General features: G+C 40.0%; 1 protein-coding gene across 5 annotated transcripts in view; it reads right to left on the bottom strand.

Moving 5' to 3' along the window:
• LOC111562976 (collagen alpha-1(XIX) chain) overlaps nt 1-16,599 on the bottom strand; it is a 103,159-nt gene that overhangs the window by 11,133 nt on the left and 75,427 nt on the right. For all 5 annotated transcript variants that reach the window (XM_055018414.1, XM_035944234.2, XM_035944235.2 and 2 more), the window contains 23 exons: nt 15,971-16,048; nt 15,544-15,579; nt 15,342-15,395; nt 15,041-15,094; nt 14,261-14,302; nt 12,219-12,323; nt 11,997-12,050; nt 11,476-11,529; nt 10,250-10,303; nt 10,028-10,081; nt 9,499-9,543; nt 8,548-8,598; nt 8,336-8,380; nt 7,377-7,403; nt 6,179-6,232; nt 5,329-5,373; nt 4,948-4,992; nt 4,788-4,850; nt 4,303-4,338; nt 2,743-2,787; nt 1,695-1,838; nt 557-623; nt 303-440 (listed from right to left, as the gene is read on the bottom strand). In XM_055018414.1, coding sequence (XP_054874389.1) covers nt 303-440; nt 557-623; nt 1,695-1,838; nt 2,743-2,787; nt 4,303-4,338; nt 4,788-4,850; nt 4,948-4,992; nt 5,329-5,373; nt 6,179-6,232; nt 7,377-7,403; nt 8,336-8,380; nt 8,548-8,598; nt 9,499-9,543; nt 10,028-10,081; nt 10,250-10,303; nt 11,476-11,529; nt 11,997-12,050; nt 12,219-12,323; nt 14,261-14,302; nt 15,041-15,094; nt 15,342-15,395; nt 15,544-15,579; nt 15,971-16,048 — 1,390 coding nt within the window. The remainder of the gene's footprint in view (nt 1-302; nt 441-556; nt 624-1,694; nt 1,839-2,742; nt 2,788-4,302; nt 4,339-4,787; nt 4,851-4,947; nt 4,993-5,328; nt 5,374-6,178; nt 6,233-7,376; nt 7,404-8,335; nt 8,381-8,547; nt 8,599-9,498; nt 9,544-10,027; nt 10,082-10,249; nt 10,304-11,475; nt 11,530-11,996; nt 12,051-12,218; nt 12,324-14,260; nt 14,303-15,040; nt 15,095-15,341; nt 15,396-15,543; nt 15,580-15,970; nt 16,049-16,599) is intronic.

Here is a 16,599-nt window from a genome sequence, read left to right as displayed (position 1 = left end):
TATCAACTCTTTACAAAACAAGAAACAGGTTTGACTGAGTTGCTGACATGAGATGTCAACCTACAGCCTGCATTTCACAGGTATAATAAAGCACCAATGATGCATACACATAGGACGTGTGTACATACATAGATAAACATTCAGTTAAATCAGACAGCAAATGGTTAATTGTGTTTCACCAACAGTTTGGAGCAATCAAATGTTAAAGAGCATTGCTTCTAGGTCATATTTAAACTAGTGTGGTTATGTTTCTGAGGTGGTGTTAACGTCCAGCAGTTCCACCCCCCATCCTGAGCTCCTACCTTGAGGACCAGGGGGTCCAGGCTCCCCTGGTGGGCCGGGTAATCCATCCTTTCCAGGCGGTCCTGGAGGCCCCTGAAAGTTGGAAGCTAAAATGCCCACAGGTGTCTTCTGTGGTATGCCAGTGTTCGATAGTTTCTCTACAAGGCAAGAAAAAAATAAATCACGGAAATTGCTTAGAGGTAACACAAGGCAGGAAAAATAAAAACAAAAAAAAAAAAAACAGCATGTAAACTAAAATTGGAACAATTTGTACCTTCAAAAATCCTCAATACTTCATTTCGAATAAACATTCTGAGCTCCTCTGTGAAGCCGGGATCACCCTGTGTGAGGAGAAAAATGAGACAGTATTCAGTGAAGCATTTTAACACCAAAAAGACAGACAATGCAATTAAGTGACGACAGCAACTGAACCTTTGTTCACAGTTACCTGGCAGCAGAGTAGATGCAGTAAAGAGGGTAGTTATCATCGCATGAAAATTAAGTGGTTACCTGTCATGTATCTCATATCAAAATGTCTTCTCAACAGACTGATGAAACTATACATGTTAAAAACAAAGGCAGAATGAATTCATGAATTCATTTTTTAAGCTAATTACTATTTTTCAGTAAAGTCCTTCCTTGATTTGCCTATAAAATCTGCATCCAAACTCAGCTAGAAATAAAATAGATCCAGTCTGAAAATAATTAAACTGATGATATAAGTCTTTAAATCAGTGCTGCCTCATGTCCAATTCTGTACTATATTCTGTGCTCAAGAGGAAAATGTAGCTTCCCACACCGATGCTGCATGACACTATATGGCAGAACAAATCAAGGAACTACAAAGATAAAATGTACACATATCCAATCCATACTCACAAATAACATGCCAAAATACTTTATATAGTCATGTGAACCTTTTTGAACTGCACTGCTAGAGCTTCCCAGGGCTGCACTAGGAAATATGGCAAACAATAGTAGCCTTGGACCTTGAATTCTTGCATTCAAAACAATGTTTCATCTCTGCCAGTGTTATATAACTGTCGTGGCTGTGTACAGTAAGTGTAAAATGTCTGTGACAGATGGAGGTGTTTTCACTGCTCTGCAGAGCTCTAGGCACGCCCACATATCTCTGTCTTTCTTTCTGTTTCCGTCTCTCTCCCTCTCTGACCTTCTGTTGCGCCTAGATGATCAGGAGTGGGAAGCGTTGAGCAGAAAGAGAACAGCGAGCTCCCTTGCACAGCCTTGTTTGATGTTTCATGCAGAAAGCTGTAGCTGCACCATTTTTCATACAGGGAATGGGAACTGAACTAGTTACACAAGTTGCGGAAGCAAGTTCAATGATTAGGGTTTTAATTATGAGGGAGGATAGACTTTGTTTACTCTGAGGAATCGATAAATTTACAACTTACCAGAAGATTAACGCTCTCCAACTGTCCTGGAGGGCCAGGATCGCCTTTATCACCTTGTGGACCGACTGGTCCGGTGAGTCCGGGATCTCCTATGCGACCCCTCTCGCCTTGAACACCTCTTTCACCAGGAATCCCTGGATCACCCTGAAGTAAAGAGACATAGATATATATTGTATATCTTATCCCTATACGTTACAGAAAGACCAAACAGCATATGTGCTATATAAGTTATATATACGCTACCACTGAAAAGCTTGGGGTCACTTAGAAATATCCTTATTTTTGAAATGAAGATAACATTAAAATAATCAGAAATACACTCTAGACATTGTTAATGTGGTAAATGATTATTCCACCTGGAAACAGCTGCTTTTTAATGCAGTATCTACATAGGGGTACAGAGGCCCTTTTCCAGCATCACTCCTGTTCTAATGCTATATTGTGTTAGCTCATCGTGCTAAAAGGCTAATTGATAATTAGAAAACCCTTGTGCAATTATGTTAACACATGAATAAAAGTACGAGTTTTCATGGAAGACATGAAATTGTGTGGGTGACCCCAATCTTTTGGAAAGTAGTTTATATGTATATAAGTTCAGCATAACAATCAAAACTAAATTCCCTGGCTAGCATAAGGCTGCATCAATGTCAGTACAGGTTTCAGGTATAACTGTATCACCTAATGTGTTCTGCACAAAGACTCATTTCTCTTTGTGTGTCCAGTCAGTCACCTGTCCTGGGGTTCTGTAGCTAACTACAAAGCTAAAAGCCTAATTTTGCATCCTCTATTACCAGCCTTTGCAATAGATTACTGCATAAGTGTGACAGAGCTCTTGCAAATACAATAGGAAGCTGCACTGAGTGTTAAATGCCTTTATCTAGCGCTTATGTGCTAGCGGGGATTAGTTATATTTATGCTGAAGTGAAAGACTTTCATTATAATTCATTGCTATTCATCAAAACCTTTTTTGTTTTTTTTTTTTTTGTTTTTTTTTTTTTTTAAATTTGAGTTTGAAACATTAAAACAAGACAGGGACGTTGCTACTTACACGTTCTCCTTTGGATCCTCTGTCTCCCGGTCTACCTGTGGCTCCCTTGGATAACAAAAGAGAACACGTATTTTCAGTCTTTGTTGCTGAGGTAAAAGGCAAAGGATTACCGTCTGAGTAACAACAAAACAAAATTATTCTGACCCCGAAGCCTCACACTCACAATGCATTGATGTTCAATAACATGCAGGGAGACACACTACACTGTTCATCTAACCTGTTCGTATGAAGCAAAGAATTCGGTTAAATTCAACATGTTTGATGTGATATTTGCTAAAGATTTTTCTGTTGCCTGAAGAAAAAAATGTGAGCAAGCTTTTCCTGAATTACTTGACTTTGAAGAATGTACACTTTTCAGGTGACTGTGCATTGATTGCCATTACTCCGCTCAGGTGTATTGCTTGTATAATATCTCCCTGTATAGTGTTTCACCTTCTGCAATGTCACAGCTCCTCTGCATCACTCCTGCTTTGTTTGACAAACGCCTGCTTTCCCACCAGCTGTCTCTACTGTACACAGGATGCAGGAGAAAATACCTGTCTCTGGCTTCATGTCACAACATCTTGTGTCTTCCAATCCCTCCCTGTCACTCTTCATTGCTTCCCTTTACTCCACACACAGCAATACCTCTGGGAGCATCTTTGTATCAATTTCCTGCTGGATTACAGGAGCCATGCAAAAGACAATCTGGCACGATGTGGTTTTAAAGCGGGCATTGCTTTGTGATGCTGTTCTCCCCTGCCCGCTTTAATCTGCAGTACTCTGTATTCCCCACTGCCTGATGGGAGGCTTAAATCTATCATCTTGCCCACTGAAATGTGCTTCCCTGAGCATTACATTAAACCTCAAAGCAGTGTGCAAGAAATCTGCGTAGAGGAGCGAAGCTACCTGCTAGATGGCACTGTTGCCCCACCGAAAAGTGGCGCGCTCTGTAGAAAGCCTATGTGCAATGCTGAGGTTATGGTAGATGAATATTAACTATTAATAAGAGAGGAAAACAAACACAAAGTGTTGGGGCTGTCATTAAAGTGTGAGGTGAAAAAATCTTGTAAATCTGAGCAAAACAGTAATAATCATAGTCCATCTAGTTTAGGTGTTAGATCATGTAATGTGTTGAGAATGGCCATTCAAGCATATCTGCTCTGCATCCACTGAGACCGTTCTATGTGATTACATAGTAAACAGTGCATAATATATATGATCAGTCACCTAAAAGCAGACTTTTCTGCAGTATTTATTTCAATTTTGGCCAGGTTCATCAGGCAGGAAAATGCATATTTAATTTGAAGTGTCTACTGCCCTCTATTACAAACATTTTATCATTGCCTGAAAGCATTAACTGTATAATTAGGGTAAAAAGACTAAAAGTCAACAAAGCCTTAAATCTGCAGGATTCCATTTAGTTTTTATCGTCAAGATCTCAAATATGCAAATAGGTTTAATGCAGTCAGCATGCTGTAGCTTGAGGGGGGATAAAAATCTGCTGTGCCATCTTTCTGTAGCTTGGCTGATGTAAAGCACTTTCTATAAGGAGATTTGCAACATGTTCGCACAACTCACCTTGTATCCAGGAGTTCCATCTTTTCCAGGTCTGCCCTGCTCAAGGAGCGCAACACAAACAAAGACATTTTGTATCAGCTCCCACCTTCGATTGGATCAGCACTGCTGCACTCCTAGTAATCTCCACAGTTAATGAGATATCTCAACCAAGGGATAATGATCCTGATTGCTGCGTGAACACTGTTCCATTGTGCACTTACAGGGAAAATTACAGAAGCCATCTCTGATGATAATTATGTAGAGGAATGTAATCATCTACAGGACGAGTGGTATCTAACATACATATTTTATCCATATTGTCCTTGAATCGTGTTCTTACTTTCCCACACACCATGATGGTGAAACAACCATGGACCTGCTAATGTAGACGAGCAGCGTGGTATTCAAAGCCCTATTTCTAGCATGGGCATTATTGGAATGTGCTTTGGCAACATCTAGGAGTGATTATAAAAGGAAGAGCGACAGAATTGGTGTAACATCCTTACAGCAACACCTTGGGGTCCCTCGGGCCCAGGGAATCCTGTCTCTCCGAGCGGCCCCCTCTCACCCTGTCAGAGAACAGAGACAGCCAATGTGTCAGTCGGGAGTGACAAAGGAATGATGCGTGGATTGACAGCTCAAAGACAGTTAGAGGCTGCGGCTCACCGGCTCTCCTGGGATCCCTGACTCTCCACGAGTGCCGGGCTTCCCCTGTCAATCACAAACATAGGAAGAGAACAGACTGTGTTTGACAGGTCCTCAACAGTGTCATATCTACAGCACCTTTGCAGCCTCCCCTTTATAATATAGCACCAACCTCCTATATTTACACATAAATTCCACTCAACAGACTACAGATATAGCGCTCTTAACTGAAGTAGTGTAATGGACTTGTAGTGCACAGGGACTCATGTTTTGAAAGCTACTATTCTATATACTTAACGAAACATGATTGACTTGTTGCCAGCAGCAGACTGAAACAACACAGATGATTGATCAAGCAGAAGTACGAGCAAAATTAATCGAAAACAAGAAAACCTTACTTACTGGAGGACCTGGTATCCCAGGTGGACCAGGCAAACCAATATCACCCTGGAAACACAACACATATCAAGCCAATGACGTATACATTACATAAAGAAACCTATAAATCACTGTCATGTCAAGCAGACACATAGATAATGATATCAGAAACTGTCAAAGCCTGGCTATAATGAATGCTGCTGGGTTATTCACTCTTTGGGCCCATGCAAAAAAGTCTCAAATATTTAAAAACACTATGAATTTCTACTCAGAAAAAAAAAATCAAACATATAGATTTATTATAAGCAGCCCCTTTAAGAACTTAGGTCTTTTTCATATTTCAACAGCAAACACTTTGCATATGTCAAAGCGTTGACAGTATTCCCTGGAAGGATAAATTACTCTGCATGTCACAGAAACTGAAATATTCCACCCCCACCAAACTTCCACACAACATACAGTCACACACTGCCAATCCGTGAAAACTTTTTCATAGAAATTAAAATGTAGGAAAAGTTGGATGCAGGGCTAGTTTTGTTCCGTTCAGGGAAATGTCTCGTAATACTTGCCGTTTATTGTGCATATTGTTAACTACCACACTTGCTGCATTGTGTGCAGTTCAAGCATTTCAACCTGAAATTACTTCAGTCAATAGTGAAAAAGAGAGAAAGAAAAAGAAAAGGTATTGAATTCTTGTGAACATATTTATTTTTTCTCAGGTTGACTTCAACGGGAACCAATAACGTGTTGAACTCTCACACTGCAGATTGTGAAGAAAAGCTCTTCATATTTTCTGTGAGGACTTTTCTTCTCTTTGTTTTCAGAACAGCTCATTGCAGATGAGAACTTTCTCTGGTCAGATACTGTTGCTTACCTTGGCACCGGGCAGCCCTTCAAGCCCAGGTAAACCCATGGCTCCTGCGTCTCCCTGTGAGAGAAAAACACACCACCTGTTGTGTCAAGACAAAAAAAAACCCCACTCCTGATACAGACTAAGAGGTCTTAGTTCCCCCTTTTTTTCAAGCGAGAATAATGCTATTTTTGTCTCAACACACACATACTACTGGAAGATACAGGTATCATTATAATGCTGTCAGGAAGAATCATGCATAAACAAGCAACTATAGATCAAAGCTACATGAAGGCAAGTACATGAAATTCTGCAGGAGTCACACATTTCTATCTCTCCTCTTGATGTTCTCGGTCAGGTATCTATACAGCCTGTTATGTGTCAATATGAGGATAATCTTGAGAGGACAATATTGCAAATGATCTATGACACATGCTGTCACGCCTGGCAGGCTATATATCCATTAGAAAAAAAGGCCCCATTTGGCTACCATAATCAGACCTGTTTTCTGCACTAAAAATAGAGACCCATTCCCAATGCTCAGGGAAGTGATGTCCTCTATCTACCTCATCTTGCTCAAGCTGCCATGGAGAAATGCCATTACACAGAGTAGAGGGGCAACTGGTGCTGACACAGACGGATTGTCCAGGTAATTGTCACACATGTAGATTGTCATGAATAAGCTATTGAGGCTAAAGGGAGAGTAGGCCAGCCAGAGGATCCGCTGTGAGACGGATTGGGGCAATTCCACCGCAGCACTGGGGCTGCTCACACAATTTATTAAAATGTCAAATTAACATCCTGGTGAAAAATCACTGTGCAACAAAACAATAAAAAATGCAATTGGCCCCACGAGAATAAGGAATTCAAGTTGGTGGCAGAAATGTCAAGTTGTTTCCGCGTCTGTGTGGACTGTGTGCAGGTGTCAGTACGGGAGGAAGGGCATTTGAAGTGCAGAGAGTGTTTGTGGGATCCCACCGGCAAGACAACATGGTACAAAGGTTTCATATTTGTAGGAGACATGATCATTTTGTTGGAGTTCTTCTGAGAGTGGTTAAGCGCTCAGGCTTGAGGGTGTATTGACTTTTGGTGTACAGTAGAAAACCGCAGAGATAATGATAGAAAGGCAACTGGCAACACTGACTTCACTGTTTGTGTGAGCAGCACAAACACAGGCAAATGCTTCAAAAAATACATTCAGGAATGAAAAGCCTCAACTCACTGCACGTCCATCATCTCCTTTGGGACCCTTAAAAGAGAGGGAAAAAAAAACGGGACAGATTACCCCCATGAATGTGACAACTGCTACCATAAAAATCATAAATATAGTCTGAAATGACATGTGGCTACTGTATGCTATTGTCATTAAAATTTATAATATCCATTATTGCTTGTCTTTTCTGGCAATTTCTCTCTGTAAATCAAGAAAACACTGTAAGTGTATCTGAAGCAGGTCTAAAATGATCAAAGTTAGATAATAAAGTAGGGTTATCATGTAGGCTTTACAAAAACAGGTCACGGGTGTTAAAATTTCAGTAAAGCATCATTCCACATTAAAAAACAAGCAGTTAATGATAAATCGGGTACCTAGAGCCTCTTAACACTGATGAACATGCTCCCTTATTGAGCTGGGCTGTGATGGATGCAGTGCAGGGGAAAGCATCTTTAAGATTTAGCTATGGTTCATGTGCATTGTGCACTGGGGACGGCAGAGTGTCTACTTTTTGTCACCACCTTAAGTGTTCGTTTTGGTGGATGGATCCCTGCGGGGCCTGTGACTGAATGTCTCCCAGGACTGGACGAGATTACAAACTGTCTGATAAGGAGGAGCAGGGGTAACCGATAAGCAAATCGGGTCACTACGGCTTGACGCAGCAAAGAGCAGCTGAACTTCCATTTTGCATATCAGTGATGTTGTGTGTCCTGGGGTGAATCAGAGGCACCTGTTTGAGAGTCGGGAAGCCTCTTGGCTTTCACCAACCAGCAACTCTCAATGAGCATGATTGACTGTGATATAAGGGTCTCAGAAGCCAAGATAGCACTGGAGGGCTGGTCAGGTTGTTTGTTATTCAGCTCTCCCAGCTTCTGCAGCTCATACAGCATCAACATGCTTGTTTGCTCGTGTTCCTCCACAGCACACTGTAAAGGATTTGCTTCAGGCATAACAATGATTATACTTACTGGAGCACCAGGAGCTCCAGGGGGTCCTAAAATAGCTCCACCACTCTGAAAAGACATTTTTTATGTTATGACTACGTGTTTCACAATATGGGTCAAACACATTTTAATGATAAGCACAGATTCATTTCTGCCAATAAAACCAAATTATATATAGATAAATAACTTTATCATTCAAGGGATCTTTATGACATTACATTTGAAAAAGTCTTTACCTGCAGCTTGTACAGACTGCTCATCCCATTGCCCTCCACACTGGGCACACCCTAAAACACAGTAAACAGTCAGTCTTCTCTCAGAAACTGTCGTCAGTGTGGTGTGAATTTTCGGCACGAAGAGTCCTCATAGAAAACTGTACAGGTCTGGAACAGTTATACACAGTTAAGCCCTTAAAAGCTACATGAGAGAGATCAATAGCTCATTTGGTGATTACACAGAGAGAGGGTAAGAGAGTGCGAGAGACTGAGAAGTGAAAAGAACCAAAAAATAGAGAACAGTAGACTTAATAAGCCTTGAGCCAGATGTAATTCAAAAAAAAGGAGAGTGCCTCAGATATACAAAAGAGCACATTGATTAAAAAAGATCTGGTTATGAGAACTAGGTAATCGAGACTTCTTGGGTAGCATTAGAACATAAAAGAATGTTTTTCCCGTGATAGATTGGTGGAGGGCAGCTATTGTAAACGTAGAAGGAGTCAAGGTTCTCATTTAGAAGCAAGCGAATGCCCGTGCCCTTTTCAGGCCACTGAGCCATCCCCTGTCCTCCCAGACTGCAGTTTATGAGACCAGGGTGTGGGGGGGTGAAGGCACGGCAGGTTCAAGGGGACGGCTGATGAATTATAGATTTGCCTTTGGAAGTGCTTACTCACTCGCCTTTTAAAGGGACGGAACATGATTCAATGCCAGTGAGCAGGTCGCCACAATTTCATCATATTTGTAGTTGTTTGTCAGTTCCGTTTTTCTTGTTACAATAAATACTGAGCAATAGAGTGCTGAATGGATGGCTTGAACTCAGAAACCGAAATAATAATTTAACAGAATGAAGAGTGCTGAAGAGAATTACATTAAATGTGCATGTGAGGCGACAAGAAACCCCAGTAGAACCCTAATGGAGGTTCAAAGACATATTATCAACAGCTGGCTCTTGTTGAGGTATCGGGAACTTACAGGAGGTCCTGGAAGTCCCTGTCTGCCTGGAGGTCCTTCGTTTCCCTGCCAAACACAAACCAGAGGAATTCTTAAACATGTCTGTGAAAATGGAAATGTTTACTAGGCACAGTCTCATGCTAATGTAACCCAGTGATATGGAACTTCATTTGCCAACCCTGAGAAAAAAAAAAAAAAAAAGGACCCAAGATTCTTTGAAGAGATATGCCTTCCTACATTTTATGCACATGAAAAACAATGAAATAAGTAAAAAAGTAAAAATTTTTATTTTTATATATATATATATATATATATATATAAAAAAAAAAAAAAAAAATATATATATATATATATATATATATATATATATATAAATAAAAATAAATTCTATTTCTGCATTTTGTTACAGAAACTGGAGTTACTTATTTATTTTTTTCCACATTTTTTATTTTTGTTTTAAGTAAGTCACATATACTCTATATAAAATCTAGGAAGACATACACACCACCTATATTATATAGACAAATGCTTAAATGATAAAAGGCCTTACTTTTTCTCCTTTTGTCCCTGGCTGGCCCATTGGACCTGGTCTACCCATGAGCCCCTGCAAACAAGAAAACATTTTTACAATGGAATCTGGTTTTAGCACAAAGCTGAAAGAAAATTCATCCTCTCACATATTGCAGTAAAATAGACCTGTGACTATAAATTGACACAGAAATTGATGATAGCACAGTATAATAATAGACTCTTTGAATGACATAATTCTTACCGGGGACCCTGTTCGACCGGTGACACCTGGAAGTCCAGGTGCCCCTGGAGGCCCCTAGAGGAGACAAAGTTTAAGAGTTTAAAAAGGGTTTCTCACTACTAAGAAAGCATAAATAAATATATATTTTTCTGCAACACTTAACAAGCAGTGCACCTTCTTGATCGATGCAGAAACATGGCACATAAAGAGAAATACGGCACAAAATCAGCGGCTGACAATTGTTCACTCTACGCTCTGTGCTCACAAGCATGTTGACTAGCATTAGAAGTGAAAGACTGAATTCAATGTGAAGGTCAAACAGGTCACAGTATTACAGGCCTGTTCCGTTGTGTGCAAAGCAAAACACTGATTACAGTTGTTCCTTTTGTAATATTTCCATTTATGGCGATGATGAGAATAAGGGATGTTGGCCACGCTGAACACTGCACAGCTGCACTACACACTGAGTATTGAGGGCCCAAGGTCGAAGGTGTGCTAAGCATGTCTCCTCAATAGTCACAGCAGAAATAATTCAGAGTTTACAACTAAACTGTGAAGGACGAATTAGAAAACTTTGCGATACACTGCAATGATTGCTGAGTTTAAATTGTCTTTACAGCACCTTTGAGCATGCAGAAGCTGTGAAATATGCCATTATATACAGCATATACATCTTTATTCATTTGCTTAGACGCTGTTGCACTGTTTGTTGAATTTTTGAGAGTGCATATGTTGCCCTCAATTATTTGTGCTATCATGAAAAAAAAGAAAAGAAAAAACTTCAATGGGGATATAAAACGGTGTATGTTGAGCCTATGTAATCTAGTAACAAGAGTGCCTGTTAGTAAAAATCTCCTGTCACTGCAGTTCAGTGCTGAAAGTTGACCTATGAAATGCTTCTCAGCTCCTCTAAAGCTTACCTTGTTTTTAATTAACACACGGGTGCACACACACACACACACACACACACACACACACATGCAAAGCAGGCTGCGTTCTTTATAAAGTAGCTCCTTAGAGAGCAAAAGATAGGGCATAGTGCACATGCAGCACAGTGGATAGCTTTTGATAGCTTCTTTTGAATACAGACTCAGAGTAGACAGGCTTTAAGATGAGGCCGACATTACAATATATTTACATTCTTTTGAAACCCAAATCTCAATGTCACAGTGACTTCCGGATGGTTAGATAACTACTGGATTAATTTGTTTAGATTAAACTTTTCTTTCTTTTCTTTCTCCACTCACCTCATCACCTTTATCTCCGATGGGGCCTGGGAACCCTCTCTCTCCTTTCACTCCCTGCAGGAAGGCAGAACCAATGAGGTAAGGAAAATGTGAATGTTTTTTTCTTTCCACTAAACTTGAAAAAAAAAAAGCCTTAAACTAAAGGCTGATGGGTGTAAACTTCAAAATGTCTCTTCCAGCACTTCTCCAGCACACGACTCAAAATTGCCTAGCCTGTTTCACCAAGACTGTATCCATAGCAACACCTTCTGCAGAGAGCACCTAAGAGTGTACAGAATAATATGAGTTGTAGAACAGCTGGTTAGGCTTCCAGCGATAATCCAAAAGGAAATTTATGAAAAGCATTTGTCAGTGTAAATCTCTGTACACTAGATTAAACACACATTCCAGTAAACAATATTATAGAGGGAGGCTATTAATTCTACACATAACTCCATGCTGCGAAACTGAATAATTCATTACAATTATATTAAATGTGATTTGTTATTTACTGGGTATATTTATGACATTGCGCTGTCTACCTTAGGGCCTTCTTTCCCAGGGTTACCCATCGGACCTCGTACACCTGGATCCCCCTGTTTGTGATAGAAGTACACAATGGATATTGCTGTAAGCACACACACACATGGAAAATATTTAATAAGCAATCCCAAAGGAGTGCTGTGTAATGCAAATCACGGTCAGATAAAACTGTTTACAGTGTCTGTTCCAAATCGCCTGCCATGTTAATGAGTTACTCGCACCTTCTCTCCCACCAAGCCTTCTACTCCTTGCACTCCAGGGGACCCTTTCTCTCCCTTCTGCCCAGGCAACCCTGGCACCCTCGTCTGGCAGGCACTGCAGGCATTCTGCCAGCAACCGGCAAGGCATGAGGCAAAAAAAACAAAAAGTGGTGGCACAGGTAAGATTCCATCAAGCTGAGCTGAAACACTGCATTTTCGCCCTTTATTATGTCACATCCCCCAGGTGGAGGACGAGACCCCAGCTGACATAAAGTGCTCTCTAAATGTCTGCAGAGCTGGAATAATGTGAACCCACCACGAGTGCCTCCAAGAGTGTCTCTCATCTGGGTGAATGGTGAACTTTGTCAAACTCATTGACTGTGACATTTAGGTGAGAATCTTAAATATCATTGTACCTGATCTAGTCCGGATATAAGCACTGCATCTTCCTGAATAGAAGTAGGAGCTCTAAGTTGAAAGGTGCCAGTAGAATTTTGCATTATAATTAAAAAAATTGAAAGAAAATTAAATCAGTAAGTGAATGTGAGAAAGATAATGAAAAATTATCAGTACAGCTTTGGCATCTAATTTCAATTTTAATCTTCCAAGGGTTCAAGGAAATGTTGTTAGTAGGACAAAATAAGAGGAGCATGCTATTATTGACATAATGACTGAAGGGAAAAAAATAAATGCCCAAATTGAGTGTGTTTAGTCCACTTTTACTGAGTACTAATTAGAGTGCCACTATGCAAGTCTGATGAAGGCTGTAAACAGTGGCTGAATCTAACTGAGCACTTAATGGATGAAATAAGCCGACACTGAAGGAAGGGGTGACAGAAAATTATAAGACTGCTGACATCCGGCCTTATCTATCAATGATTAATCATGTGAAGGCATTGTAGTTATTGTCAGAGTTGACGCGTGTTAAATGTTAAAATGAAAAAGCCTTAATTTAGCTAAGTGCTGTCCTGCAGATAACAACATGAACTAAGGTGACTAAACTGCTTCAATCAAAAAAAGAAAAAAAGAAAACAACAAATCTGTAATTTAGAAGGATTTTGATACACTGCTCCCATTGTTAAAAGTAAGAGCTAAAAAAAAAAGCAGTTGATCTCCCTTTTATACCCTGCAATCTTAAGAAATACAGACTGGAAAGGTGCTTCAATCAGGTTTGCTCTTGTTGTCCTTATGCACATTCTGCAAGGTAAAGAGACCTTGAGCACTGTTTGTACCACAAGATGAAGAAATTAGCAGAAATGACAAAAGGCAGGAGAGAAAATTAAGATTCAAGCTGTCAAATCATATGTTTATACACATACAGCTAGCTTAATTACAGATACATAGGGTGATATAACCACATTTCATATATTTAAGGTTTTATTTTGACTGGTGAGGTATATAAATTAGAAAGAAAATTTTCCCCTGAACTCTGAATGTGGATTTTCGTGATCAGCAATGCAGCATCTTCAAGTGGTTATTGATTAACAAACTGACAGCACTTAACATTTCCCAAAACATTTTAAACCAAAAGGCTTCTTATACCCTGTGTGTGTATGTGACATAAACGAATGTCAAATTCTGTGTGACTCTTCATGTAGTGGGAAGAAAGCTGTCACATAGCGATGATTTCCTTGACTTGACATACAGTATGTTTGCATATCCGCAGCAGCGTTTATCTTCGGAGACGGTTATCTCCGTATTGACATGTTTTACACTGTATTTGCATTGCGAGAGTGTGATATTTCTATATTCCATTATCTTTACTGAAAGCTTTATTAAACGTGTTGTCAGACTGTGTACCTGTGGCGAATGAGTAATCCTGCATTTCCTGTGAAATGATTTGCTATTATTTCTGAGAAATACTTCTCCCAGACATCCTGATGGAGGCACTCAAGATCTTTTACCTCAGTATCTCTCCGAATAGCATGATAGCATCCATATATTAGTAGAAATGCACAGTATCAAACCAACAAACACTGATCATAAAGAAACTAACCTCATACCATTTTTGCATGTTATTTTATGTGAAAAGCTGCAATTATAATTAATTCAGCAGATGATACCTTAAGTAAAGCACCCATGTCTCCAACAATTGGCAGGGCAGTCTGTCAGGAAAAAGGAAAGAAGGGAAAGTCTTAATTTCAGAGCAAATCTTTCATGTTTTTAAAATATTCAGCAGTTGTTTGCTTGGTGCAACTTCGTCTTGTAAATTACTCAAAACATCACCAGACATATATGACCATCTTACACGACTGGAATGTAATTTACCCTGAACATTTTCAACAAATCTCTGTTTCAGTGTATTATTTTCAGTTTTTATCTGCGATGCTTGAGGAAACAGTTTAATAACTTTGTTGCTGGAAGACAGGATCCAAGAATAAAACATTTTGAACTAAAGCCCGTAATCGTTAAAAAAAAAAAAAAAAACACAAAAAAACACAAAAACATAAAATGAGCTATAAGTGCTTTTCATGCATCTTTCCAACACATGGATATAAATAGGTTAAAATGCCACATTTACAGAGCTTTTGTACAGAAGCAACACTCACATGGTTTTCACACTACAGCTCTCAGAACTCTAGTAAATGCAGCACATTTCAAACTCACAAACAGACAAGAAAAAAACATGAAAACATGTGTTAACAACAGGGTGCCGCCAATTTGTCCTAAACTGCCACATTTTCCTGAATGTGATGCTAGTGAACAGTGAGACAAGCTGCTAATTATCCAAAAACTGGAGCTGCACTCGGAATATTGACTTTGACTTTAAGGTGATCTTAGTACTTCTCCATGCCGATCACTGATGCTGAACTGCAGAAAGGAGATGAGATTTGCTCACATACCCGTTCACCTGGAGGTCCAGCAGGGCCTGGTGGACCTGGTCTACCGGGAGAGCCCTTTAATTGAGACAAAGAGAGGAGTTAACTGTCCTCCAGTCTGTAATATCAAGCAGACATGCAAGGCTATAAGTTGCTGCTTTCACACCCATCTCGGTTGGTGGGGATTTGTGTCCAGGAGCTGTGATACATTGTACTTGTTCATTCACAGTGCATAGCTGACATTCTTTTGTGCTTCCAGCCATCTTTTATCTGCAGATGTGTGAGGGAGTGAAGAAGAGCGGAAGGAGAGACTGATCTCACTTACCTCTCTTCCCGGAGCTCCAGGAGGGCCAGAAAAACCCTGGGGTCCACGAAGACCCTAAAAAAATCACCAGGCAGATGTAAACAATCCTGCTTTTTACAATCAGCTAAGTGTTATTTGCACTGTGAAATATTTGCCAGACTGCCTGCTACAACAACAATTAGCTTCAAATCTTTGCTATAGATTCAAAGAATTTTCCACATACCTCAATTCCTGGCTTCCCTGGGGGTCCCACGGGGCCCTAAGAACACATCACACATCTTGTTAACACTATCTGCCCTCTAGCACCCAGGATCCAATAAAGGGATTGTGTTAGGCACCTTTTGCTCTATTGATTCTGTGTCTCCAACAATCCTGGATTTCAAAAATGAACGCAGTCTCACTCACAGTCAAATCTGTGCGCTTCAAACTAGCGCTGGAGAGCATATGTGATGAAGGTACCGTGCAATACACCAGCACCCCACAGTGATGACCAGCCATTCATCGGAGGGTGCATTTAATGAACGCTTAAAGTGAAAATCAAAGAGGATCTCCTTCTTTCAATGCCGAAGACAAAGACAAGAATCTGAAGGTACCATAGTTTGAGCTAAATAATGAATGCGGGAGACCGATCAATACGACATCATACTCACTGGTGGGCCTATGACACTCTCCCCGGGTTCGCCCTTTTCTCCGTGGTCTCCTGGCAATCCTGGGACACCTCTCTCACCCTGACACAAACACAAGGGAGCAGTTGGTGGGGATTCAGAAATAGTGAATCCAGAAGAAGGGAGAGCTGCTGCTCTGCGTGATCATTAAGTATTCAGACTCTGCCGGAACCCATTTCCCTTTATCTTTTGCCTTTAGTAGCTTCAAGGGTAAGAAAGACTACGATGGTGAAGGCCAGTAGCATGCACATGTTCATTATCTATTTTACTTGAAGTCATGTGTGCTGTGATACACAGTAAATTCAAATGTACTACATTTTGTGTGTTTTCTATACTATTAATAACTGGAGCATGATTTCATCAGAGAAATTTGAAACCTCTTTTACAGTTTCACATTAAGTACATACAGTATGTGAGCATTTTCAGCTATATCAACTGTACTAGTCCTTTACCTATAAACATAAGTACATGAAATGGAATGGAAACTGTTGAGTTTGTATTTGAACCAGCAAACATTTGATTTCCACTGAAACAGTGCTGACAGATGACATAATCATAAATGACTCATAAAACTGACATTTTGTTGTCATTTTCAAAATTTAAATAAATAAAAA

The sequence above is a fragment of the Amphiprion ocellaris genome, chromosome 16, assembly GCF_022539595.1.
Source record: "Amphiprion ocellaris isolate individual 3 ecotype Okinawa chromosome 16, ASM2253959v1, whole genome shotgun sequence".
Lineage (NCBI taxonomy): Eukaryota > Metazoa > Chordata > Actinopteri > Pomacentridae > Amphiprion > Amphiprion ocellaris.
Note: the sequence above shows the minus strand (reverse complement) of the source record. Positions and strands in the feature narration are given on the sequence as shown.